We start from the raw sequence: 22,713 nt of genomic DNA, 5'->3' as shown, positions 1-22,713 counted from the left end.
AGCTTAACAAGAGAGAGAAAGGGCTGATTATAAAGAGATTAACCACAATACATTAGCACAAGAATGACAAGCATATGTATAAATATTAAACATGTTCAGATTTAATTCACCAGAGCAGCGGAGGATGAAGCTACAAGATGAACAATGTAAGTATTTCAGCTTTAATCCTTCATTTAAAGTCTAAAAAACTAAGTGTGTCTAAATCAGGTATGGTGATATTTGCATTTATGATGAAATAAGTCACAGTTTCCAGCTCATTCAGCAATAAAACAGACCAGTATGAGCATCTTAGGCTGTTTTCAACCCTGAAAGTCCAATAAGGTTCATGTTTTATTATACATTTGGTTTGATTACTTTTCTTTTTACCCCAATTGGAAGAGAGATCTAATATGTCCCTGTAGTTGACACTCATTTGCAGCTTTTTCTTCCATTTTTTTGTTACTAAATCCATGCATAACTTCCTGTACCTGGTCCCAAAGTCTGAATACACACAGCAAATGAACCAAAGCATGGTTCATTTTGATCAGGAGTAATATCACATTTTTCACATTTTCAGTTTTCTGGTCCACAAGGTGGTCTGGAGGATGTTTATAATGAGCCACTTTGGTCTGGACCAAGAAAAAGGAAGTGTGAAAGTGTCTCTAAACAGCAGAAATAATGTGTGTGTTTTACTGAGGCTCATTTATACAGGAATAATCACAAGGCCTTCAGACCAAATCATAGAAGACCTGATGTAAAGGCCCTTAAAATGGTTAAACGGAAAGAAAACAAACAATACAGAGAAGAATTTAACTGAAGACTTGACGTCAACATGAGCTGATATGCCAACAATCGTCGACTGATCCTTTTATCCACCTAAAAAAGTTTGTAGGAGCTTAATTAAAGAGATGAACGGACACTTAAACTCCTATAGATGCTAAGAAAACACTGTCAGATTAAGCCCCTCCCACCTGTCAAAGCACAGCTGGAGCTGATGTTGGATCAGCCAACAGAGATCGATAACTTTTCTCTCACACTGGAAAAAGGGGAGGGGCTTAGTGTCAGCAGCCAATGAGGACGCAGTTGACGTGTGTGTGCAAATATAATCTGATGCATCTTTAACCGTATCAATCTAACATGCATGTGCTGAAGCGATTTGCCTTGAGGGGGTGCAGTGCATGCTGGGAGGGAGATTTGGTGAGGCAGGGAGCAGAGGCAGGTGGGGAGGGTTCCCTAAAGTTCCCATGATCCCCCGGTGTGCGTGTCGGGGGAGGGGCGGGGGTGTTTCCAGCTGAGCTCGGCTGGATGTTGACACTGAAGCTGCAGGTGGTGATGTAATCTCACGCCGCCTGAAACCCTCAATCCAATTAAGAGCTGAAGCTGAGGGTGGTGGAGGTGAGGGGGCGACACGGGGGGGGGGGGGGGGGCAGATCGGGACTCTAGACTCTTTGTTAATATTTTCTTTTTTCAATTAAGAAACATTTAATAAGGTAGAAGACATGACGAGGTCCTGGGGGGGAAATGGATGTGATCAGAGCCAAAAGAGCATGTTTTTAGGTTGAATTCTGGTCCAAATCTGAGGCACATTTTATCACTTCTTACAAAATGTAGGTGAGTTCCAATCATAGTCTATCACTAGTTTACTCTGGTGTGTGATGTCATATTGCCATTGACTAGAAACTCTGCATTTTTAACGATTTTGTACAGATATTTCTACTGTATTTCAACATTAACTAGAAGTAAACATCTGTCCATTCATCCATCTTCTAACACCTATCGAGGTCCAGGTTCTGGGGGGAACCAGCCCAGGACACTTGGACATTCCCCAACCAGTCAAGACATAACCCCCCACATGCCTTGGGTCTGTTCTGGAGTCTCCGCCTGGTTGCACATGTCCAAACATCTCACCAGGGAGCCATCCAGAGGCATCAGAACCAGACCAAACACCTTTACTCGCTCCTGAAGGAACCCAGCCACACTCAAAGAAAAGTCTGTCCTACGCAGTAAAATCGCCAGTGTGTATATAACACTTAAAGAGTTCATTTTAACACTACCTCAGTGAACATATAGTCCCTATCTACAAAGTGTACAATTTACACTGAACATAGAGTTACATTTCCAGAGTCAACTTTACTCTAGTAAGAGTTAATATTTTACACTACACTACACTAATTAGTGTCAATCAAGTTTTACACTATGTGAGAAGTAACACCCATAGTGTTATTCACATTCAACACTGAAGAGTTCAGTGTTAAGAAATAACTTTTCCAGTATTAAACCTACTTAACACTACATGTTGATAAATAAATTACTCCAAAGAGTGTTGATTTCTAACTGCCTCCTACCAGTGTTACATGTGGTGTACTATAGTCCCAGTGTCTGCAGGGGTGAAAAAAAGATACAATTATTTCTGTACCCAATTTATTCTAAGTAAAAATGAAATATTGGAATTAAAAGTAAACATAAAATGACATGTAAAATGAAAGCCGCCGACCTGGTATCACGTTATCCATTTGAAATTCGGTATTTGAAAACACGTACCCAACACTGACGATGACGACGTAACTATATTCTTGCACACAGAATCTGCTTGGATGAAATAACAAAAGCAATAGTTTATTTACATAAACTTACAAACGCAATTTTTCGATGCGAGGAAGATGGTGATGCCAGAGTCCAACTTCTCACTCAGTTTGAGCACAGAGGTAGGTGGGCAGGGCTTTTCAGAGTCATTATTTTTTAACACTGAAAGGTATCTTGCTCTTATTGGTGTTGAATTAACATTGAGAGAATCAATTTACTTTAACACTGAATATATGACACTGACAGTGTAAAACCTCTGTAAACTCCAATTGTTTTCACCGACACTGGAAGTTATCATGTTAAATTTTACTCTCTCCATTGTTGGAATAACTCCAAAAGAATTATAATACTTTGACACTGCATTTTTTACACTGGCAAATTTACTGTGTACCACGTGTTCTTGTTCTTTCATTTATAACTGAAATCTGGTGACGATACGTAAGGATAGAAATGTAGATCAACCAGGATGGTGGTCAGAAGAACTAGTCCACATTTTTACCTCCACCAAGGACGGCAGAGGTTATGTTTTCATCGGGGTTTGTCTGTCTGTTCGCAAGGTAACTCAAAAAGTTATGGACAGATTTTGATGAAATTTTCGGGAAATGTTGATACTGGCACAAGGAATAAAGGATTCAATTTTGGTGATGATCGGGGGGGGGGGGGGGGGGGGGGCGGTCTATCTGTTAGCAAGATAACTCAAAAAGTTATGGAAGGATTTTGCTGAAATTTTCAGGAAATAATGATACTGACACGAGGAACAAATGATTAAATTTTGGTGGTGATCGAGGGGGGGACTGATCTGCCTTAGCGGAGGTCTGCACTCAGTGCTTTTCTAGTATTAACTATACATAAACAGCCATATTTTGCACAAACACAAACTGACTCTTAAATGTGCTTTAAGATTAAAGAGTTAGTTACCTAGGAACCCATTGCTGGCCATCCTTGGTGCCATGCATGTTCTACTGACAGCAGCTAGGAAAGCAATAACTCTAAAGTGGCTTAAACAAGGTCCCCTGACATTTGATACATGACAGTCAGTAGTTAAGAGAATTTTCATCATAAAGTCTATCAATCTGTACATCTGAGCCCAGAACTGTGAAAACTGTTTCCTCTGCATTGTCATTGTTGTCTTTGTTTTATGATCTAGCAGAATGTAAAAAATTAATAAACAAATGTAACAATTGGAACATGCATTTTTCTGTGGCGGTGCTGTTCAATAAAAATAAAGTTGAAAAAAAGAAAAGTAAGTTAAAACATAAAGATAGATAAACGATTAATGCATCTTTATAATTGTTCTTGTAAAAATGGAAAAACAAAGCTTATGCCACTGCCAAAACTTTAGTGCTGTATCTGTGACAGCTGCAGAATTTCCATGAATTATCGAGATGCTACTGGCCTAATTTATACCACTTGAGTTTTAAATGAATCAACATGTTTTTACAGTCTAACACAACTCGGAAGAATCCAAGTTGGTTCATGTGTGAACTCAGAATCCACACCAGCAGCTCACGTAGTTCTAGTAATTCATCACCGTCTTTTCATCTGATGTTAGTTCAGGTATTTAAAATAACACATTATAGAAAATCTGAACGTTAAAGTGGATTAAAACCAAGCATTTTACCACTGAACAATCACTATAAGTTGATTTACACTCACCCATATGAGCCCATTTAACTAATTTAAAACAAATGTTAGCCAAGTAGGAAAGTTTGGAACATGCTGTTATTTGTCTAATCATAAGACAAATCAATAATCGATCACAATCTAAGATCATCCAACCTAAGGTGCAAACCTTGATGCCGAATAACTATAACTTTCAATTTTATCCTCAGATTTTGTAGCTTCTCTGTACATTTAACCTAGACACATGAATTGTAGCTAAAATATTAGCATTAGTAGCAACTGTTGGACATAAACAGCATTTTAATGTAATAAACTGAACTTAACAACACTTTTTCACACTGTTACAGACACTTAACTAATACCATGCTTTTAACTGAATGTGCAATAAGGACTTTAATTCAAATGTGCAATAACTTGTTTTTACCCTCCAGTACTTTCTTTTTTTTTCCTGATCAGTACTCTATTTTACAAGTGTGTATTTGTGTTTGTCTGTGCAATAACTGTTTTTATATGTTTTAGCTGTGTTTGTGTTTTCTTTCTGTTTTTGTTCATGTCTTTTTTCTTTGGATTCTGTGACTCAGTGAAACGCACAAGAATTCCAATGTACCTATACTGCAATGTATCTGTGCAAATGGCAAATAAAGTATATTCTATTCTATTCTATTCTATTCTATTTTGACCCTTGGAATTAACTCAGGCAAAACGTTTTAGTTCTACAACAGCAAAGGCAGACACGATGAAAAGACAAGTCAAGTCAAATTGAGGCTGATATGAGACAAAATAAGAACAAATACCTGCTGTCCACATTCATATCTTAGTTTTCTCTGTTGTACACAGTTATAAGGAGCAGCCACAGTATTAAAGTCTGAGCAAATAGTACGTTTTTCATTTTCTAATAATAATCTCACATCACAGTCACCTTTCTGGTAGAAAACCTTCATGTTCTCTTCCTCTGATACAGTTATTAGACTGGACTGTTAATCTAAATGTGATCAAAAAGTGCAATATGGCCAAAGGTGAGGTGTGTTATGTCCCATTGTGACACGTTGTGATTCTACAGAGACGCAAACAGGAAACCAGCAAAAACCACATCATTATTTTTGTATTTTTTCAGTGACCGTGAAATGCGAAACTAATATTTATTTATATTTATTTATTCTTTTTATTCCTTTACTCTTTTATTTTGTTTTTTTCCAAAAAAAGTGTCTGCCACATGCATAAATGTAAATGCAAATGTAATAATTCCCATTAAAATCATGATCTATATCGCATTAACTGTCAAATTAAGCATTATTTTCCAAATCACCCACACTGAAACTGTATCTCAAATTAAACTTTAATTACTTTTCTTAGTTTTTAGCCCATTTTTGCTCCTGACATGTTCTTATCTGCAGGTTCTGGGTCTGAATCAGTGTCTCCAAGTCATTCCATCCCCTGGAAAATGTTTTATAGATAAACGTTGTCCCCTCAGACAGTCACATGACCGTCATCCTGTGATGGCGGCTCATGGTATCAGGGTGACAGTCCTCTGTGTAAAAGGCTGTGGGCTCCCCGGGCCACTGAACATTTCCTCCTGGATCACATCAAACCTCAGCGAGCCCCGAGGGCCCCCGCAGGTCCCGGCACCAGCACCGGGGTCTAATGGAGACTTCAGACAGGTGGAGAGGTGAGGGTGACAGGTCACTAACCCCCCCCCCCCCCCTCCCCCACCACCACCTCCTCAACACTGGCTCACCTCCACCTCCACCCAAAGTCAAACTGAAGATGAGGAGCGGCCGTCTTCATCCCAACAGAAACATCCAACCAATGCTGAGAGTCATGAGATCTGATCGTAGCTGTAAACACACAGCATCAGGCATTCCTCTGTGCTATTCTGGTTCTTCTTCTTGGTCACATAAAGTAAACACGGCTCTAAAAACAGGCTGATACTTAACCTCCTGACCTGTGCTTTTCACTGTGTTTCTGCCCAAAAGGAACATTTTAAATAAGTTAAAAAAAAAAAAAAGAGAATCTGTCCAGGATGGGAAAGATACAAACACTAACTGCTGAAAAGTGGTTGTGAAATGGAGCAAAAATAAGTAAATAAACAAACACAAGATTCAGCGTCAGAACAGAGCGCTAACTCCAGCTGAGTGCGGTTTGTTTGTTGGTAGCTTTCGTGACGCAGATGGAGGCTGATCAGAGAAGGTTCTGACCTTCATGTGAGCCATCCCAGACCCAACTACACTTTAAAACTATTTATTTTACATCCAAAAGTGGACGTTCTTTCGGTAAAAGCAGCAGCAGGAAACAGAGGATGCATCAGCAGATTAGTCAGGTTTCCATGTACATATTTTATACACATTTTGTAAGTTTTGCATTAGAAAATATTCATGGAAACAACTCAGTTTCTTTCACTTTTAGCCTTGCAACAGATGACCTTCAGACTTCTACAGTGGGTTTTGATTTGGTCCATGGATGATTCAGTGGATTCCACCTTCATTTATCTTTGCAAAGACTTGTCTGATGAGCTCGGTTAGAGCCTCTTGGCCATCGAGGCGTTCAACAATCCTTGAAACTTTTAAGGTTTACAACAAAAAAGTTGTTTGCATGAGTTACTTTTGTTCCGATTGGGCTATTATTCGTAATACTGGGAGGATATTAGAGCCCATGGAAACATAGAAAGTGAAACATCTTCAGGTCCTGGGCTGTTGTTTGCTTAAAAAACACTTTCTACAGACATGACTTTGGGCTGAAGGAGGTTACCAGAGGCTAGTTTACTGTTGTAGTTTTCAAGCACAAAGACATTTTTCCAGAACTAAATCCACATATGAATCCAGAATGGACAGAAAACAAAGGTTGGTTTATCTAAAATGTAAAGAATCGTTATTAGCAGGTCTACTTTGAACACTTTTACCAATGCATGAACCTCTGTCTGAGCCTCTTTAGTCACTTATCACACACAAAACTAACACTGTCTGCAGGAGAGTGGACATGAACTGGACCATATTTCCAAATTAAACCAAACCCACAGCACAGAAAAGAGCTCCCCCGTCCATTAAATATAACTGAATGTTACCATGGACAGTCCCGTTACTGCACTACACGCTTTACCTGGCTTTAAATACAAAAATGCATTATTTCCATTACATTTTTTCCCAAATAAGAGTAATCAGATCTACAAAGGTTATCTCTATTTTCTGTCTGAAACCTGTGTCTGTTTGTTGGTGAATAATTCAGTGTGAACACCCGGCCACCTGCTGCAGCGTCCGACAAACATCTATATTTTAAACCCAAATCTCTGCCAACACAAACTAAACCCTTTAATATGAGCTAAAGGAAACCACTGGACACATATGAGACAAAGAAAGAATAGAAAAATTATATTTACAGAAAAAAACTATAAGGAATGTTATTTCTTTCTTTCTCCTTTGACACTTGTTATTGATTATATATGAAGTTTTTCTTCATATTTCTTGGAATATAGTTTTTACATCTGCAGTTATTTGTGTAATTCATTTCAACAACAGTTATTTTTATCTAAGTTTAGCTACATCTGAAAATAATTTTACTGGTCATTATGTTTTGTATCTTTTATATAACTATAAAATATCTGAAAATCAACCTCAGTAAGTTCTAAAATAATGCTTTCGAAATTATTTTTTCATAAACTAGAAGGAATATAAAAAAGAAAGTCAAATATTAGATTTTTAGTGGTTCAGGTTGAAAATGGTCAAAAAGTGAGCACCAGAGACCCGAATACTGATTTATAATATGTCTCAAATGGCAAATCTACTCTGAAAATGCTCTTTCTGCTCATGTTTTCCACATGTTGGAGAAATCTTTAGGTGATGTGATGAGTTTCCAGGAGAAAGACAAATAAGAGGCTGAGAAACTAAACAGATCTGAGGAGGATATTACAGCTGTGAGGGAAATTTTTGGTGATTGACTCTTTGCATAAATGTGATTTATTTGTTAATTGGTCTTTTAAATCTATAAGTCATCTGCAATTTAACTCAGACACTTGGAAAAAACTTGCAAAATCAAACTGTGTTACAACAAAAACGTTTGGCCAGAGCTGCATCTGTGATGGCTGCAGGGTTTGCATTAATTATCCAGATGCTAGTGGCCTAATTTGTACCACTTGAGCCTTAAATGAACCAAAATGTCTTTACTCTCCAACACAGCTCTGAAGAATCTTAAGGCCACAACTGAACTATAAAAGATTAATTGATTTAACATCTCCATAGTAGAAAGCCTCCAAATATAAGTTGTTTTGTTGAAGTGAAAGTCTGAGTGAAGATTCATCCACTGACCGATAACTAAATCAAAGATCACAGGGAAAAAAACCTTCGACCTTCAACCTTCCTTGTCATTTTCCATATGACATTTCACAGTCAATGTCACCAACTGATTTTGAGCAGAATTTAGCATTTTAATGCTAACTCATTGTATGATAACATAAAACTGTATCTTTTGGTAGAATACACAGTTATAGGTAGCTGAAATTGGTCTGTTTCTTCATACACCCTTCATTTTGATTTCTACTATTAATCAAAACAGTAAAAACAACGTTTTACTACATTTCCCATAATGCCTCTGGATAGGGTTTTTCATTAGAGCCTTGTTTCCTTGTAAAAAGATAAGACCACTGTTCAATGTTGGTGAAATCTCCAGTGAAAACATCAGGTGGACATTGGCTTAAAGGTCCTGAATGAACTGTATTAGCTATCGTTTTAATATTTTCAGGATTAAACGTGGATTTAAATATTGAAAATCCACACTCAGATGTTTGTGACGGCAGTTTAACGCTGCTGATTGTGTAACGGCAGCAACACTGACAGGTTTAAAGCCACAATAATCACCCGCTGTTCTTTAAAAATAGTAAAAATTGATCGGAAATCTTATCTATTAAATCAGCTCTAAAAAGGAAACGCCAACAGTCCAACCACTTTACCCATGATGCATTGCCCCTACACCTTCCTCCTTCATGTTGAGGCCATAAAACCCCATTAACATGTCATTGGTCCAACATAAACCTGAAATCACATGTGCGCTCCGACTCAAAATACCCATAAACCCCTGTGGCAACCCTTCAGGCCTTTCCCCCTTTCTAACCAATTCGTCCTCCCCCCTCCTTCTCCTCCTCACCCCCATCCCTCTCTCTCTCTCTCTCTCTCTTTCAATTTGAGCCTCGCCTGCCCAGTAATGTCCTGCTTTTATTGTAAATCTATACTCTTAATCTGGCCGGCTCCGATGGGCCTCGCTCGCCCGATCAATACGCTACGATTGCTGGGAAGGGTCCACAGGGGCAGATAACCCCCCCTCCACCACCCTCACCACCAACACCTCCACCCACCCCCCTGTGGAGTTAACCTCCATAGAGTCCAACAACACGACTTAAAGCCTCATATTCTGCCGTTCTGAGCCCAAGTTCTCAGCGTGTTGTAAGGGATGGTTTAGTGAAAATATGTACAAGTCACATGGATCATGATCAATAAAAAGGTCCAACCATGAGGTTCCCAAACTTGGGATCGGAATGCAAAGTGGGTCACTAAGCTGGTTTTTATTGGGTCGCCAATTGGTAGGAGAGAATATGTAGCAGTAATAGGAAATGCAAATTATGCAGAACAGAGGCATCAGTTATAAAAGACTCAGACAAAAAAAATTTGATAAAAGATGCAACAAGGATATAAAAAGAGACAGAGCTGGACCCATAAAGATGAAAGTCTTTGGTGATTTGGGACATATTTCTCTAAAGTTCTGGCCCAGAGGAGAAGCAAAATTTCTCTTTCGGACTTCCATCTGAAAACATTTGGAAACCACTGTTCTAATGTCCGTGGTATAGATAGAGAGATGTATTTTATTACAAACTGACCATTTCCTTTGCATTTCCAATGTGTAAAACCAGAAAGCACAAGGACTCATCAGATTCTATTTCTAATCCCACCTCCCAAGCAGGTCACCAATTAGTAGAGGAGAATATGAAATCTAAAATGTGAGTAAATTTTCCTGATTAAAACGTTGTCTAGAAGAGTTTATCATTGCCATGTGAAAAGCAGAAGAGAGGTAGCGGTTGAAAAATAGTAACTAAGACAAAGATGATGTAAAAGATAAAACGGAGCAACAACTACAGTCACGGAAAAAATTATTAGACCATCAAAAGTCATCAAAAACAATGGTTATGCAATCCACTACTAACTCCTGTGTGTGTCATGTGACTAAAACTGACAGAAAAGAAAACATGGAATGTCTAAAAGCACTGTTTTTGTCAGTACAATGCCATAGATATTGATGTAAGAACTGAAGTGATTTTGGTTATTATCAAGAAAACATGGAAAATGGATAGATATCAGCTCTGAAATTAAACTAGTATGAGCTATTTTTGTTGTTTTCATTATATTTGTCCAAACAAATGTACCTTTAGTTGTACCACGCATTAAAATGAACGAGAAATTGAAGAAAATAAGGGGTGGTCTAATAATTTTTTCTGCGACAGTATAAAAGAAATGGGGTCGAGTCCATAAAAATGTAGGTACAGTAGAGACACTGAATTTCTCTTTTGGGTTTCCAAATCAGATTCCATTTGTAGTTTCACCTTCGCCGTAGTTCCAAACAAGTCGAAAAAACACCAAACATGTATTGGTCAATAGAGAATCATCGCTGCGTCAGTACATATATGTCATGTTGCGATACTTGATTACAGCCAGTTGTGTTTTACGTTCATATCTGACCACTGTGAAAGTCGTACAGTACGTAAACAGCATTAATTAACATTAAATGGAGAAGTTTTTGCACCTTTTGTTTGTATCAAATTTTCCACGGCTCTGTCATCATCAGTGAGCTTAAAGTTAAAGCCAAGTACGCACCTTAGGATAAAATAAAACAATATGAGTCTGATGTGAGGATACAATAAGTGCGGTGGATCGTCTCTTTAAATCACACCTGCCTCTTTCTCTGCAGCCTCAGTGGCATTTCAGCTCCCGGGAGACGATAAAACATCTAAACACTGAGACGAGGACGTCGCACAAGAGTTTTCTCTGCAAATGATGATTAATTGTCAAAAAAAAAAGACAGTGTATAAAAGGTAAAAGTGTGGTATAAACCCACATTAAGTACTTCAGGCTGAATCTGGGTTTAAAGGAGGATTGTGGAGGGCTGATGGGAAATGTAGTCGAGTTCAAAGAACAAATCCAATTTTGTGATTTTATCTCATTAACTATGATTTCACACTTCAAGTTTTCCTTAATTAACCGATTTAGCATCTTCTAATTTTTTTTCTTAATTTGGGTTTAAACACACATGGTGGAGGGCTGATGGGAAATGTAGTTTGAGTATGAGGACTTTTAACCTTTAAAATTGAAAAAAGCAGGGGTGGAGCTTACAGTTAAGAGCCGGACCCTTCTAACTGACTAACTGCTGCCTCTGTGTATGTATGCCAGTGTAGGGGTCAAAGGTCGCTCTCCATCACTCTAAACTCACTTCTCTAAAGATGACATCAAAGCTGCAAATGGCGGTGGAGGAACAAGTGTGTTGGAGGCGGGGTCGCGACCTCCATGTAAGGCCTGACCATTAAAGCAGGGGGTGATGGTCGGAAGGCAGAGGAGGGGGGGTGCAGAGGTGTGTTCTGGGTAATTAGAGCTCGGCCTCCTCGCTCGCTCTGACACTCTGCGGCGTTTTATTGCTCCGCTCAGGCAGCTCCACCACCCATCTAATTGCAATATTAGCGTGTAATAACAGCGGTGTTACGGCGATCCGTCAGCGCCGCGTTCTGCTGCCTCGGCAGGATTTTGGCCATTAACTGGCAAACGGAGGAAACAAAGCGACCTCTGAGAGGAGCATCACTGAACATTTATATTCACACACACACGGGCCTGTTAGAGACTGACCGACAGCATCGTATAGACGCACACATCACCGCAGCCTCAAACTGTGTTTTGTTTAAGAATCATGACTTATTACTGAGACTTCATCTGTATTTCCTGTTGGGTTATTTAAAGATGCACTCTGGTGATTCTCTGTACTTTTACTATTGTCTGTACAGATAAACAAAATATGTCTGTGCATCTGCAACCTCGTTCATCTACTACTGGAACTGTGCACTTGTTTTTATATTTTTTTTTGCTAATGAACTAAATTACTTTTTCTTTTCTTCCTTTTTTGCTCTGAGAAACTGTAGAAAACCCAGAATGGAATTTTTAGTAAAAACAAACTGAATGTTCTTTTGTTTTTTTTCTTCTGATGAACTGATATAAAACCAGAGTGGAGATTGTCTTGGGGGGGGGGGGGTACATTTGAATTTATGTGTTTATGCATTAATTGTTTCAATACATAATTTTGAATTTTAATTGGTTTAAATGTGTGATTTCTTTTTTTTGTCATTTAATGCGTAGGGTGTTTGTTTAATTTAGACTTGCATCCTTTGTGTGGGTTTGAGGTATAACAACCAGACAGCAACTAAATAACCAAAAACAAAACTCAATCTGACTTAACATCTTAAATGCCAGGAGAGAGACCTGGCTGGCACACCTTAACAATCAATATAACAAACTAATAAAAAATAAATATATTAAAGCTTCAAATTCAAACTGCCACAGTGTGTCCTCTAAAACTCCACTGTTGCCTGAAAACCTTGAAAAATCCTGAATTGTATGTTCTAGTGGACAAAGCATCCACTGATTTGCCAGTTTGGAGACTCCATCGGTTGTTACTATCTTGTTTTCTGTTTTTTTTTAAACAGATGTGTCAGATGTGAAAGTAGAGCTAGGAAAGACGATGGGATGACACTTGCCATGCTAACATAAACAAAACCCTGACCACTGTGATGCTAAAAACCCACAAGGAATTTCAGCTACTTCTATAACTGTTTGACAAAAACCTCAAATTTGCATAATGTATGAACAGCAGCTGCCCTAAATAACACTAGCTTAGAGACGACATAAGGCACGGTGAATTGATGGTAACTTATGACAGGCCAGGTAGTGTAATTAAACAACAGTAAAATTCATGACAGAATTGTCTGACTGCCATGTTAGTGTAAGTTAGTGACTATAACAAGGAAAAAACAAGATTTATTCAAATACCAAAAGGTCAGAGAGTCCGACTCAGGCATCATTAAACAAAGTGGACACACCTTTGATAATGCATAACAGCTGAGTTCAATAAAAATGATTCCTGGTACGGTGGATATAGAGACCAAAACTGTTCTGCATCAGACTGTAAATATCTTTACTTATGTTGTAAAGCTGGACATTGTCTCGTTTTTGGACATCCCAGGACCTGCAGGTTATTGAACCTTTCACATTGGCTTCACTTTTCAGACCCAGAGGTTGATTGTTGTTAAAAAATAGTCACAGAGCCTCAACATCGGACTGGGTGATGTGTTTCTACTTAAAGGAGCGACATTTAGCTTTTCAAAATGGAATTATGCATTTTCAAACCTTTCCCTGTGGTCTCCATAAACTGTAAATGCTGTACTTGGATCTGAATTCTTCATCCATTCAGCTCCACAGGTCCATCTTCAACCATATCTCTGAGTAATGACACCAGAAAGGTGGTTTGGAGCGTTGGGCCTTTAAATGCAAATGAGCCACTTCAGGCCCCACCCCCTCCAGGTTGTTGGCTGTGCTGCTCTGTCCCATTCAACCAACAACTGAACCTTTTAGGTAATCGGCTCCAAGTTTGGAAATATTTTCAGTATGGACTACAACCGCTGCTGCTGATAAACAATTATGTCGTACTCGGAGAAATGTTTGTTGGAAGTCTTGACCTTATATGTGCAAATGTTGTGATGTAACTAGTTATAAAACATAACAAATTAAGTAGGGATTAAAACAGGTTGTAGAAATCCACTGGATCTGCAGCACCTGGAGGGTTCAAATTCAAACTGTATGAACTATTAGGGTCCAAATACACAAATAAATGAACCACAGACTAATAAAAGTGGGTTTAGAAAAATATGAGCCCTCTAAGGAAAACACCAGTTTACAGTAGTGCAACATAGACAGACAGGACTCCAAAAAAATCCCCACCTGGATGTAACTCAGCAAACAGTTCAGATTATTAGTCACAGTTGATTGACTGATGAAGAGAGGCAGGTAAAGTGATTACCCATGATGCCTAGTGCCTACAGTACAAGCCTGTGGGGGCAGTGTTGTGATCTGAGGATGATTCAGTTGGTCAAGTCTAGGTTCACAACATTGTGTGTCCATAAAATGATGAAAATAACTGCTGTGACATTGCATCATCTTACTGAACTCAGTGAACTCATGTTGTACTCAAAGCTAACGGCGATCCAACAGAATATTAGAGTGTGGGACTTTTATACATAGAGGTTAACAGAGTTAAATACAGTAACTATTATCAGTATTAGACATTTGGAGTCAACTGACATTAAAAAAGGATAAAGTCCATTTTGTTTTGTTTCAGCTGATCACACAAGGTTGAGTGTGTCTGAGACACTTTATATACTGTTGTGTGTTTAATAAAAACAATACATCATATTCTGTGAGGTCATTAAACTGTGTGTCTGTAGCATTACTATCCTATGAGAACCACATACGGTATCTCCACAAAGTCAACGGTTCCTGAGTTCTGAAAGACATGAAACCATCTGAGAACTCCACTGTCACCTTTTACTGGGTCTAGGTAAAGAGCTGCTGCATCAGTGTGTGTCCTCACAGAGACACAAAGAGGCATGAATGTGTGTTTGTCAGTGTGATTTACTCCAACGAGACGTGAATTCACAGCGTTAAACTGCTTTACTGTAGCTGCTCAACTACATCATTTGCATGATGGGTCACTAAACACACTAACACCGCACACACACACACACACACACACACACACACACACACACACACACACACACACACACACACACTGGGGGGGTCACATTAAATATCCTGCATTTCTTAACAGGCTCTAAAATGCAAAGAAACAACCGAAGCTGCAGTAAATCACAGACAGAGGACTGACAGTGTGTGTGTCCATTAATAATGCATATAATAACTGTGTGTGTATTCCCTGGGTTGGTGGTCTAGTATCAGTGTCCGGTCGTGTCCTAATTAAAGCTGCAGAGGCACAGTGATGAAAATACTGAATTATGGGTAATATGGTGTTTGATGCACACATGGCACCCTGCTTTTAAAAATAGCCAACGAGCGTGTTAATCTCAGAGTATTTTAGTAACTGATGATTTCAGGGTTTTTCTTATGATGCCGTTAGTGGGCCTTTGTTCAAAAAAGGTTGAGAAACACTGACGTAGAAAATAAATGAGCCTTTAGACCGGCGGTTCCCAACCTTTTTTGGCTCGTGACCCCATTTTAATGTCACAACTTTCTGGCGACTCCAGACATTCAAAACGGAGACTTTTTTTTTTTTGTAAAATTAATTTGTTTTTAATCATGTAATAGTTTGCTATACTACGTTTCAAATAAACGTTAATTTTAGAGGACATTTAGTCTATATAATGTATATTTTATGGACGGAGGCAGAAAAGCCAGGTGTAGATTACTGCACAAAGGGAGAGTTGGATTTTCCTTGGTCAGGATATGTACAGTCAGTCCAACTTGGATTTTCAAGGCTGACAATTAATACTGAACAAACAAGAACTCAAACTATGAATTATGAAAGAGCTGCAGCATCTGAAACTGACCACAATGAACATTTGACAGATAAACAGAACCACAGTGCTGCAGTTTCAGCTTCAGTTTGTCATGTCTTTTATGTATGTGAATGTCTCTGTCAACTCAACATATATTTTTTATTAGTAAATGTTTTTTTCTTTTTTTTTTAAAAATCAATTACTAGAAATTTCAGGTGACCCCATTTGAATTCCAGGCGCCGTCACGTGGTGTCCCGACACCAAGGTTGAAAAACACTGGTCTTGAAAGTGAAAATTATGCATTTTACATCCTATATGACTGTACATAATTCAGGTTGTTGAAAGATGAGAATAATCTACGGTAGGTGTTAGGTAGAGCACACACTTTGTTTTTTAATTCTACCTTCTTTTTAATCTAACTTATTTTTAGCTATTTACTCTCTGTATGTATTTATTTATTTATTTATTGCTGATGTGGTTATGACTGTTTCTGTGGAGTGGTGACCGTACTTTGAATTTCCCCTTATGGATTAATAAAGTAAATCTATCTTTATATCTAATCTTCCTTTTCTCACCCACTTCTCTCGTCATTATCTACTATAAATGCAGCGCAACGTCCAAAAACTGCATCTTGCCCCTCATCCTTATTCAACCCCATCTTCAGCCTGGACATGAGAGCGCTGTGTGATATCATGCTGGGTGAAACATCTTCTCTTCTCTTGCTCCTGGTTTTTAGTTCAACAATCTGATCTGAGTAATAAATCAGGTCTTGAATTGAACACCAGGGAGCGCAGATTTAGCCCAAGTCAACACTAATATGTGTATTTTTTTTATATATAAACTAATGTTTGCCTCCTTTTTTTAAGAAGAAGTAACTAATCTATCCACATAACCTTGGTTTTACAACATATTTCTCACTAACATGCAAATAAACCTGCAGGGCTAATAGTCAGTGGTAAACTCAAACATTAATGGAGTATTAAATACTAGAGAGGAACGTTCAGAGCATGCACAGGGAGATTATTTTCAGGTGATAAAACAAAACCAGCAGACATTGTTTTGCCTGTCGGTGAAAAACAGCCACAATGCCAAGTCTTAAACCAGTAACTGTAAGTGCAAACATCAAGAAAATGCACACGTGAACCATTGTTGTAGCTGCTGTTCATTATACAAAACAACAACGGGCAAGTGTGAATCCAAGTGTGACCATAGTATCTCAAACTCTCATCTTATGTGACAAAAAAAAAACCTAACCCTATTGTATGATTGAAAAATATCTATAAAATCCCTAAGTTTGCTTTTGTTGAATGCACTGAAAAGCTTCAATATTCGTATCTCATGTCAATCCTTAACAGAAACACAATGTGTGTGTTTTTTTTTTTTGTTTTTTTTTTATCATTTCTGCAGATTCTGTCTTCATTTTGTCTGAAAACATGACCTAAGCTTTGGCCTCTACCCACAATGCATTGCGCCTACATGCACAGAGAGGAGGTGGTGGTGGTGTTGGATGTATGGAGTCCATCTGATGTGTGATAAAACACCATCAAACACACAAACACAGAGGTGAGAGTTCTGATCTGATCTGACATGTAAGAATACGTACAAGTACCTTCTTGTTTAAATGTATGTTACACACAGTATGACGGAATATATGTAACAGTAAAGAAAGGAAGAAATGTGATATTTTACTACAAGAATAAAACTGTAATATTTTGAGAAAAAATACAAAGAGAATGTCAATGAAAAATGTCATGACTAACAAAAATATGAGGAAAAAGTTGTAATACCGTGAAAAATATATTTAAAAAAGATGTGATGGTAAAATAAAACACGACATAAAATAAGACCAAATGTTGAGAAAAAAAAATATTAGGACAATAGAATTATAATATTTCAAGAAAATGACATAAAATGTGGAAAATTTGTTACTTTATGAGCATGTTATAGTTATATTACAAAAAAAGTCCTAATATTTATAGAAAACAATTCAATGATAAAATTGTAATTTATTTGAGTTGAAAAATAAAGTTTATTATTTGACGGAAAAAAAAGAAATTATATTATGAGGTAAAGTTTCTGCATTTCTTCAGAGGGATGAAATTCTAATGTTATTTTTGTCATATTGTGCTTTTTAGCTACAATATTGGGACTTTAATTTTGTAATATACTGACTTCTCATGAATTGTTGGTACTATTTGAAGTATGTTTTTTTCATCCTTGTGGGTCTAATACTCTTTGTACTTTAATGAACATGTTGAATATGGTGTGTGTGTGTGTGTGTGTGTGTGTGTGTGTGTGTGTGTGTGTGTGTGTGTGTGTGTGAGACCCGTGTGTGTCCGTGTGCGTCCTGGTCTTGGTCCAAGGCCTCTCTAACGAGCCAACGTGGATTTGGTGGTGACCTCCCCTCTCCTCCCCCTCCGACTCCCCCCTGACCTCCTCTGAGGTCATCGCCTCCTCCACCTCCACCCGACCAATCGCAGCCGGCCGTTGTGACGGACAGCCGCCGACTCCAAGGACACCAAGGGCGGAGGGATTAGAGGCGAGGACGGGCGAGCTCGGCGTTAATAAAGCAGCGTGATGCCGTCGTTTGGGGGCGTCCGATTGGCTACTGGGTTTAATTTTCCGCTCTGATGTGACATTGAAGGGAGAATAATGTAGGAATGATCGGCACTGATCTGTGGTGCATTTACATGCTCTACGGTTTCATGTTAACCTTGACGTAGTTTATGTATCCTGGAGGATATGTTGGCCAGATAAAGGTATAAAAAAAAACGGATAATCAGTCATTGATTTTATTTTCAGACTCATACTCTACAGATAATCAATAATATAAAGGAGAGAAATATTGATTAGTCTTTAGTTTACGCTTACATGTCTATAACTGATTGATTCTCTGGTGTCCAGTTCAAGGGAGAGGTGAAGAACATGTTAATATAATTTATTACTTTTACATAATACAAGAGCATTTAAAATCATCCTCTTAAAAAGTAAACAGTGACGGTCGGGCCCTTATGTGTTATTACGCCACTGGGGAGTTTTAATTTGAGTTCTTGTCTCCTTTAGATGTCACAGAATGGTGTTATTATTCCACTTCCTGTGTCGAGAGTCCAATAGATAACCTAAGTCCCGCCCCTTCTGCTGTCCCCCATGGATCTGCCTTTGGAAAAAAATATTAATGCTAGTCAATGACAAGACACATTTTTGATCCCGTTTGAAATGTGTCACCATTTACGCATATGTTTAACAGTTTAAAACGAAATTCTACAAGTCAAAAAAGTTACAGTTTGTGTTTAAATATAGAGAAGAAACATCTAGGTTAGAGTTAAAGAGCTCAGTGGAATCAGTGTCACATGTGATACACAGCACCGACACCAAAAGAGCCACGACGTTTGTACATTTTATCTGAGTCTTCAAGAGCCAAGACAAAAAGTATAAACGAGGTTTAACAGTTCCATCTTCACACTCTGAACAGATCGTTGACAGACACAGTTACGATGACGTCAGCTCCATAATTTTCGGGTACGTAGTCTTTATATTTACGGATTTTTAGTGTGATACTTGAACACTTTTACAACAAACTGTGACTTTATTGACCTGTAAAATGATCTTTAAACTGACCAACAAAGGGGATCAAAAAATAACTTATCTCTGGTCCCATGGGACAGAACCCGATGAGACTCCACCTCTCTGTGACTGGAAACAATGAAAAAGACGAAAATAGCAAATTTAAGTGACACTTCCTGTTGAGTGAAGAGTCTGGCTCCATATCATGTCATCCACCTGTTTTTTGTATTTATTTTTGTATTGTGTCTGTGTGGTTCTTTATATATAAGTACATGTCTATGTAAATGTATAATTAAAAAGAAGAATAACAATAATAATAATAATAATAATAATAATAATAATAATAATAATAATAATAATAATAATAATAATAATAATAATAAATTTAAATTTATAGGCGTCTTTCTTGGCACTCAAGGACACCGTAGAGTAAAACAGTAAAACAGGAGAGTATAAAACAAGCAATAAAGCAGAGTAAAAAATAAAAGGCAGGTTAAAAAAAAAAAAACATAATAATAATAATAATAATAATAATAATAATAATAATAATAAATAAAATAAAATAAAAAATAATTAAAAAATTTAAAAATACAATAATAATAATAATAATAATAATAATAATAATAATAATAATAATAATAATAATGAACAGAGAAAATGACAAATTTACACCATAAATGGCCAACATATCTCAGGAGGTGCAGAGTCTAACTCAAGGACAGATCATTTCAACCAAGGCAAAGAAAACAGCAGTGAATTAATTTCCCTAAATATTCATATGTACTCAGACATTTAAGGGTTTCCTGCTCCTTTGTCTTATCTGATAAAAGCTGCGTTCGTCAGAGTTTCAAGGAAGTCGATGTTGTTTTGATGTGGTGTTGATTAAACAATTCACAGGCTCCAGTCGGAAGTGAGAGGTGAGAAGAGGTGATACTGAAGAACAAATGCTGGCAGAAAATGAACAAATAAAGGAATAATGTGACGTGCAGACAACATACAGAGGAATTAAAGCTCCACGCTGCAGGATATACGTCTGGTAGAAAGGTATAAAAGCATAGAGATACGTTCACTGACATGTGGAGACTTAGATTGTAGGAAAAACAGTTTTAAGGTTTTGGTCATGTATTGGATCAACACTTTAGTACCGTGTAAAAAGTGAAAAACTGTGAAAACATCCCCTGAGGTAATTCAAGAAACATCTGAGCATTCTTAAAAGCATCACCCGAGGTCCTGAGAGTTCACACAAAAGAGGAAAATTCCCATTCCTGATCAGAAAGTCAAAATATCTCAACTCCAGGTCCAGTCTGTTTCTCCTTAAAGAGCCTCGGATACATTTATGGTGATAGTTCGCATGTCATTTTGACTTTCTGAACACTTTTAGGATAATAAACAGGAAACTTTTAGACATAACATACTCAAATCATTTAATAAAGGACGGTGTTTGTGCAACCGATTAAAGTTAAAGAACCTCAAAACTGATCAACAGTGTGAAAAGCAATCAGCAGATACTAATTACAGACCAATAATGTGGAATCAGCAGAGATTGGGTTTTCACAGAATATAAAACCAGCTGTAGTTCATCTTCATCTGCACCACGCTGCGTTCACTGACATCGACGAAAACAGAATATTCGCCATCCACAAAATCTCTGTTGCAACTTTTAAATGCTACTTATATTAAAAAAAAAAAGCTGTAAAACCCAAACCTGATGTCAAACGACAAACCAGAGACAGAAAGCAGCAGACAGACGGACAGACAGACAGAGAGAGAGGTCCTACCTGTCGATGATTACAGGGTCAGAGGGCGTCTCGTTACGGTTTCCACAGCTCTTCTTGTCACAACACCGACTGGAAACAGACACAAAGAGGACACGTTCATTCACATCTTAAATATTTAAAAAAACATCTGTTATTTTCTATTTAAAAGGGATGTACATATCACAATACAGGACGTAGAATAGAATAGAATAGAATAGAATAGAATAGAATAGAATAGAATAGAATAGAATAGAATAGAACAAAAGAGAACAGACAGAATAGACTAGACTAGACCAGAACATAACATAACAGAACAGAACAGAACAGAACAGAACAGAACAGAATAGAATAGAATAGAATAGAACAGAACACAATAGAATAGAATAGAATAGAATAGAATAGAATAGAATAGAATAGAATAGAATAGAATAGAACAGAACACAATAGAACAGAATAGAATAGAACAGAATAGAATAGAACAGAACACAACAGAATAGAATAGAATAGAACAAAACAGAACACAATAGAATAGAATAGAACAGAACAGAATAGAATAGAATAGAATAGAACAGAATAGAATAGAACAGAACACAATAGAATAGAATAGAATAGAATAGAACAGAATAGAATAGAACAGAATAGAATAGAACAGAACACAATAGAATAGAATAGAATAGAATAGAATAGAATAGAATAGAATAGAATAGAATAGAATAGAACAGAATAGAATAGAACAGAATAGAATAGAACAGAACACAATAGAATAGAATAGAATAGAATAGAATAGAATAGAATAGAATAGAATAGAACAGATAGAACAGAACAGAACAGAATAGAATAGAACTTTTCTGTCATTACAATCATGTGTAACAAAGTTATGTCAAAGTTCACAGAATAATTGGGAATAATTTGACATTCCGTCCTCTTATAAACATGAATATTTTCCGCAGCTGTTCTTTTACATTGATTGACTTGAGCTTCATAAAACCTGTTCAGTTCTATTATATACAATGAGACTCATTCAGATTCCTCCGCTTGTTTCATAAGTTTCTCCCACCTCCTCATCCATTCATGGTGACATGAAATGTTTTTCATAAGCAGCACTTTACCAAATTTGTGAAATAAAATGCTTAAAATTTGTTTTCTGATGTTTATATTTGCAAGCACACAAATTCATCATGTACTATGAAAACAATAATGAATTAATGAGCTAAAGATTAGTTTAACTCAATAGATGAATAATATACAGTAAACTTGATATAATCACAACACAGGTTTTTGCTTTAATACATTTGCCAGTGACATAATACATGAACAGTGAAAGAATCTTACTTTAAATTGAGTGTATAAATAAATTTACCGCTTCTTATGTGGGGAACAGACCCGAAACTCCACTTTAATGGTGATTTATAAAAGACTTGGAGGCAGAAACCTGTTCTTTAGTTGTATATTGATTATATATTGTATATTGATTAAAATTCCAAAGAATATATGTTCATTATTTTCCATTTAATCACTGTATAATTTGCTTGTTGCCATGTAATTTATATAAAATACGTGTATTTAAGTTTGTGATTTGTACTCTCAATAAGCCCTTCCTGGACAAATAAAGGTTAAATAGAA

The 22,713-nt window shown here is 37.2% G+C and overlaps 1 protein-coding gene across 3 annotated transcripts in view; it reads right to left on the bottom strand.

Moving 5' to 3' along the window:
* LOC115427347 (transcription factor COE3) overlaps nt 1-22,713 on the bottom strand; it is a 242,335-nt gene that overhangs the window by 151,300 nt on the left and 68,322 nt on the right. For all 3 annotated transcript variants that reach the window (XM_030145872.1, XM_030145874.1, XM_030145873.1), the window contains exon 6: nt 21,112-21,180. In XM_030145872.1, the coding sequence (XP_030001732.1) occupies nt 21,112-21,180 (69 nt within the window). The remainder of the gene's footprint in view (nt 1-21,111; nt 21,181-22,713) is intronic.

Source organism: Sphaeramia orbicularis, chromosome 10, assembly GCF_902148855.1.
Source record: "Sphaeramia orbicularis chromosome 10, fSphaOr1.1, whole genome shotgun sequence".
NCBI lineage: Eukaryota > Metazoa > Chordata > Actinopteri > Kurtiformes > Apogonidae > Sphaeramia > Sphaeramia orbicularis.
The sequence above is the reverse complement of the archived record's forward strand: the minus strand, read 5'-3'. Positions and strand labels throughout refer to the sequence as shown.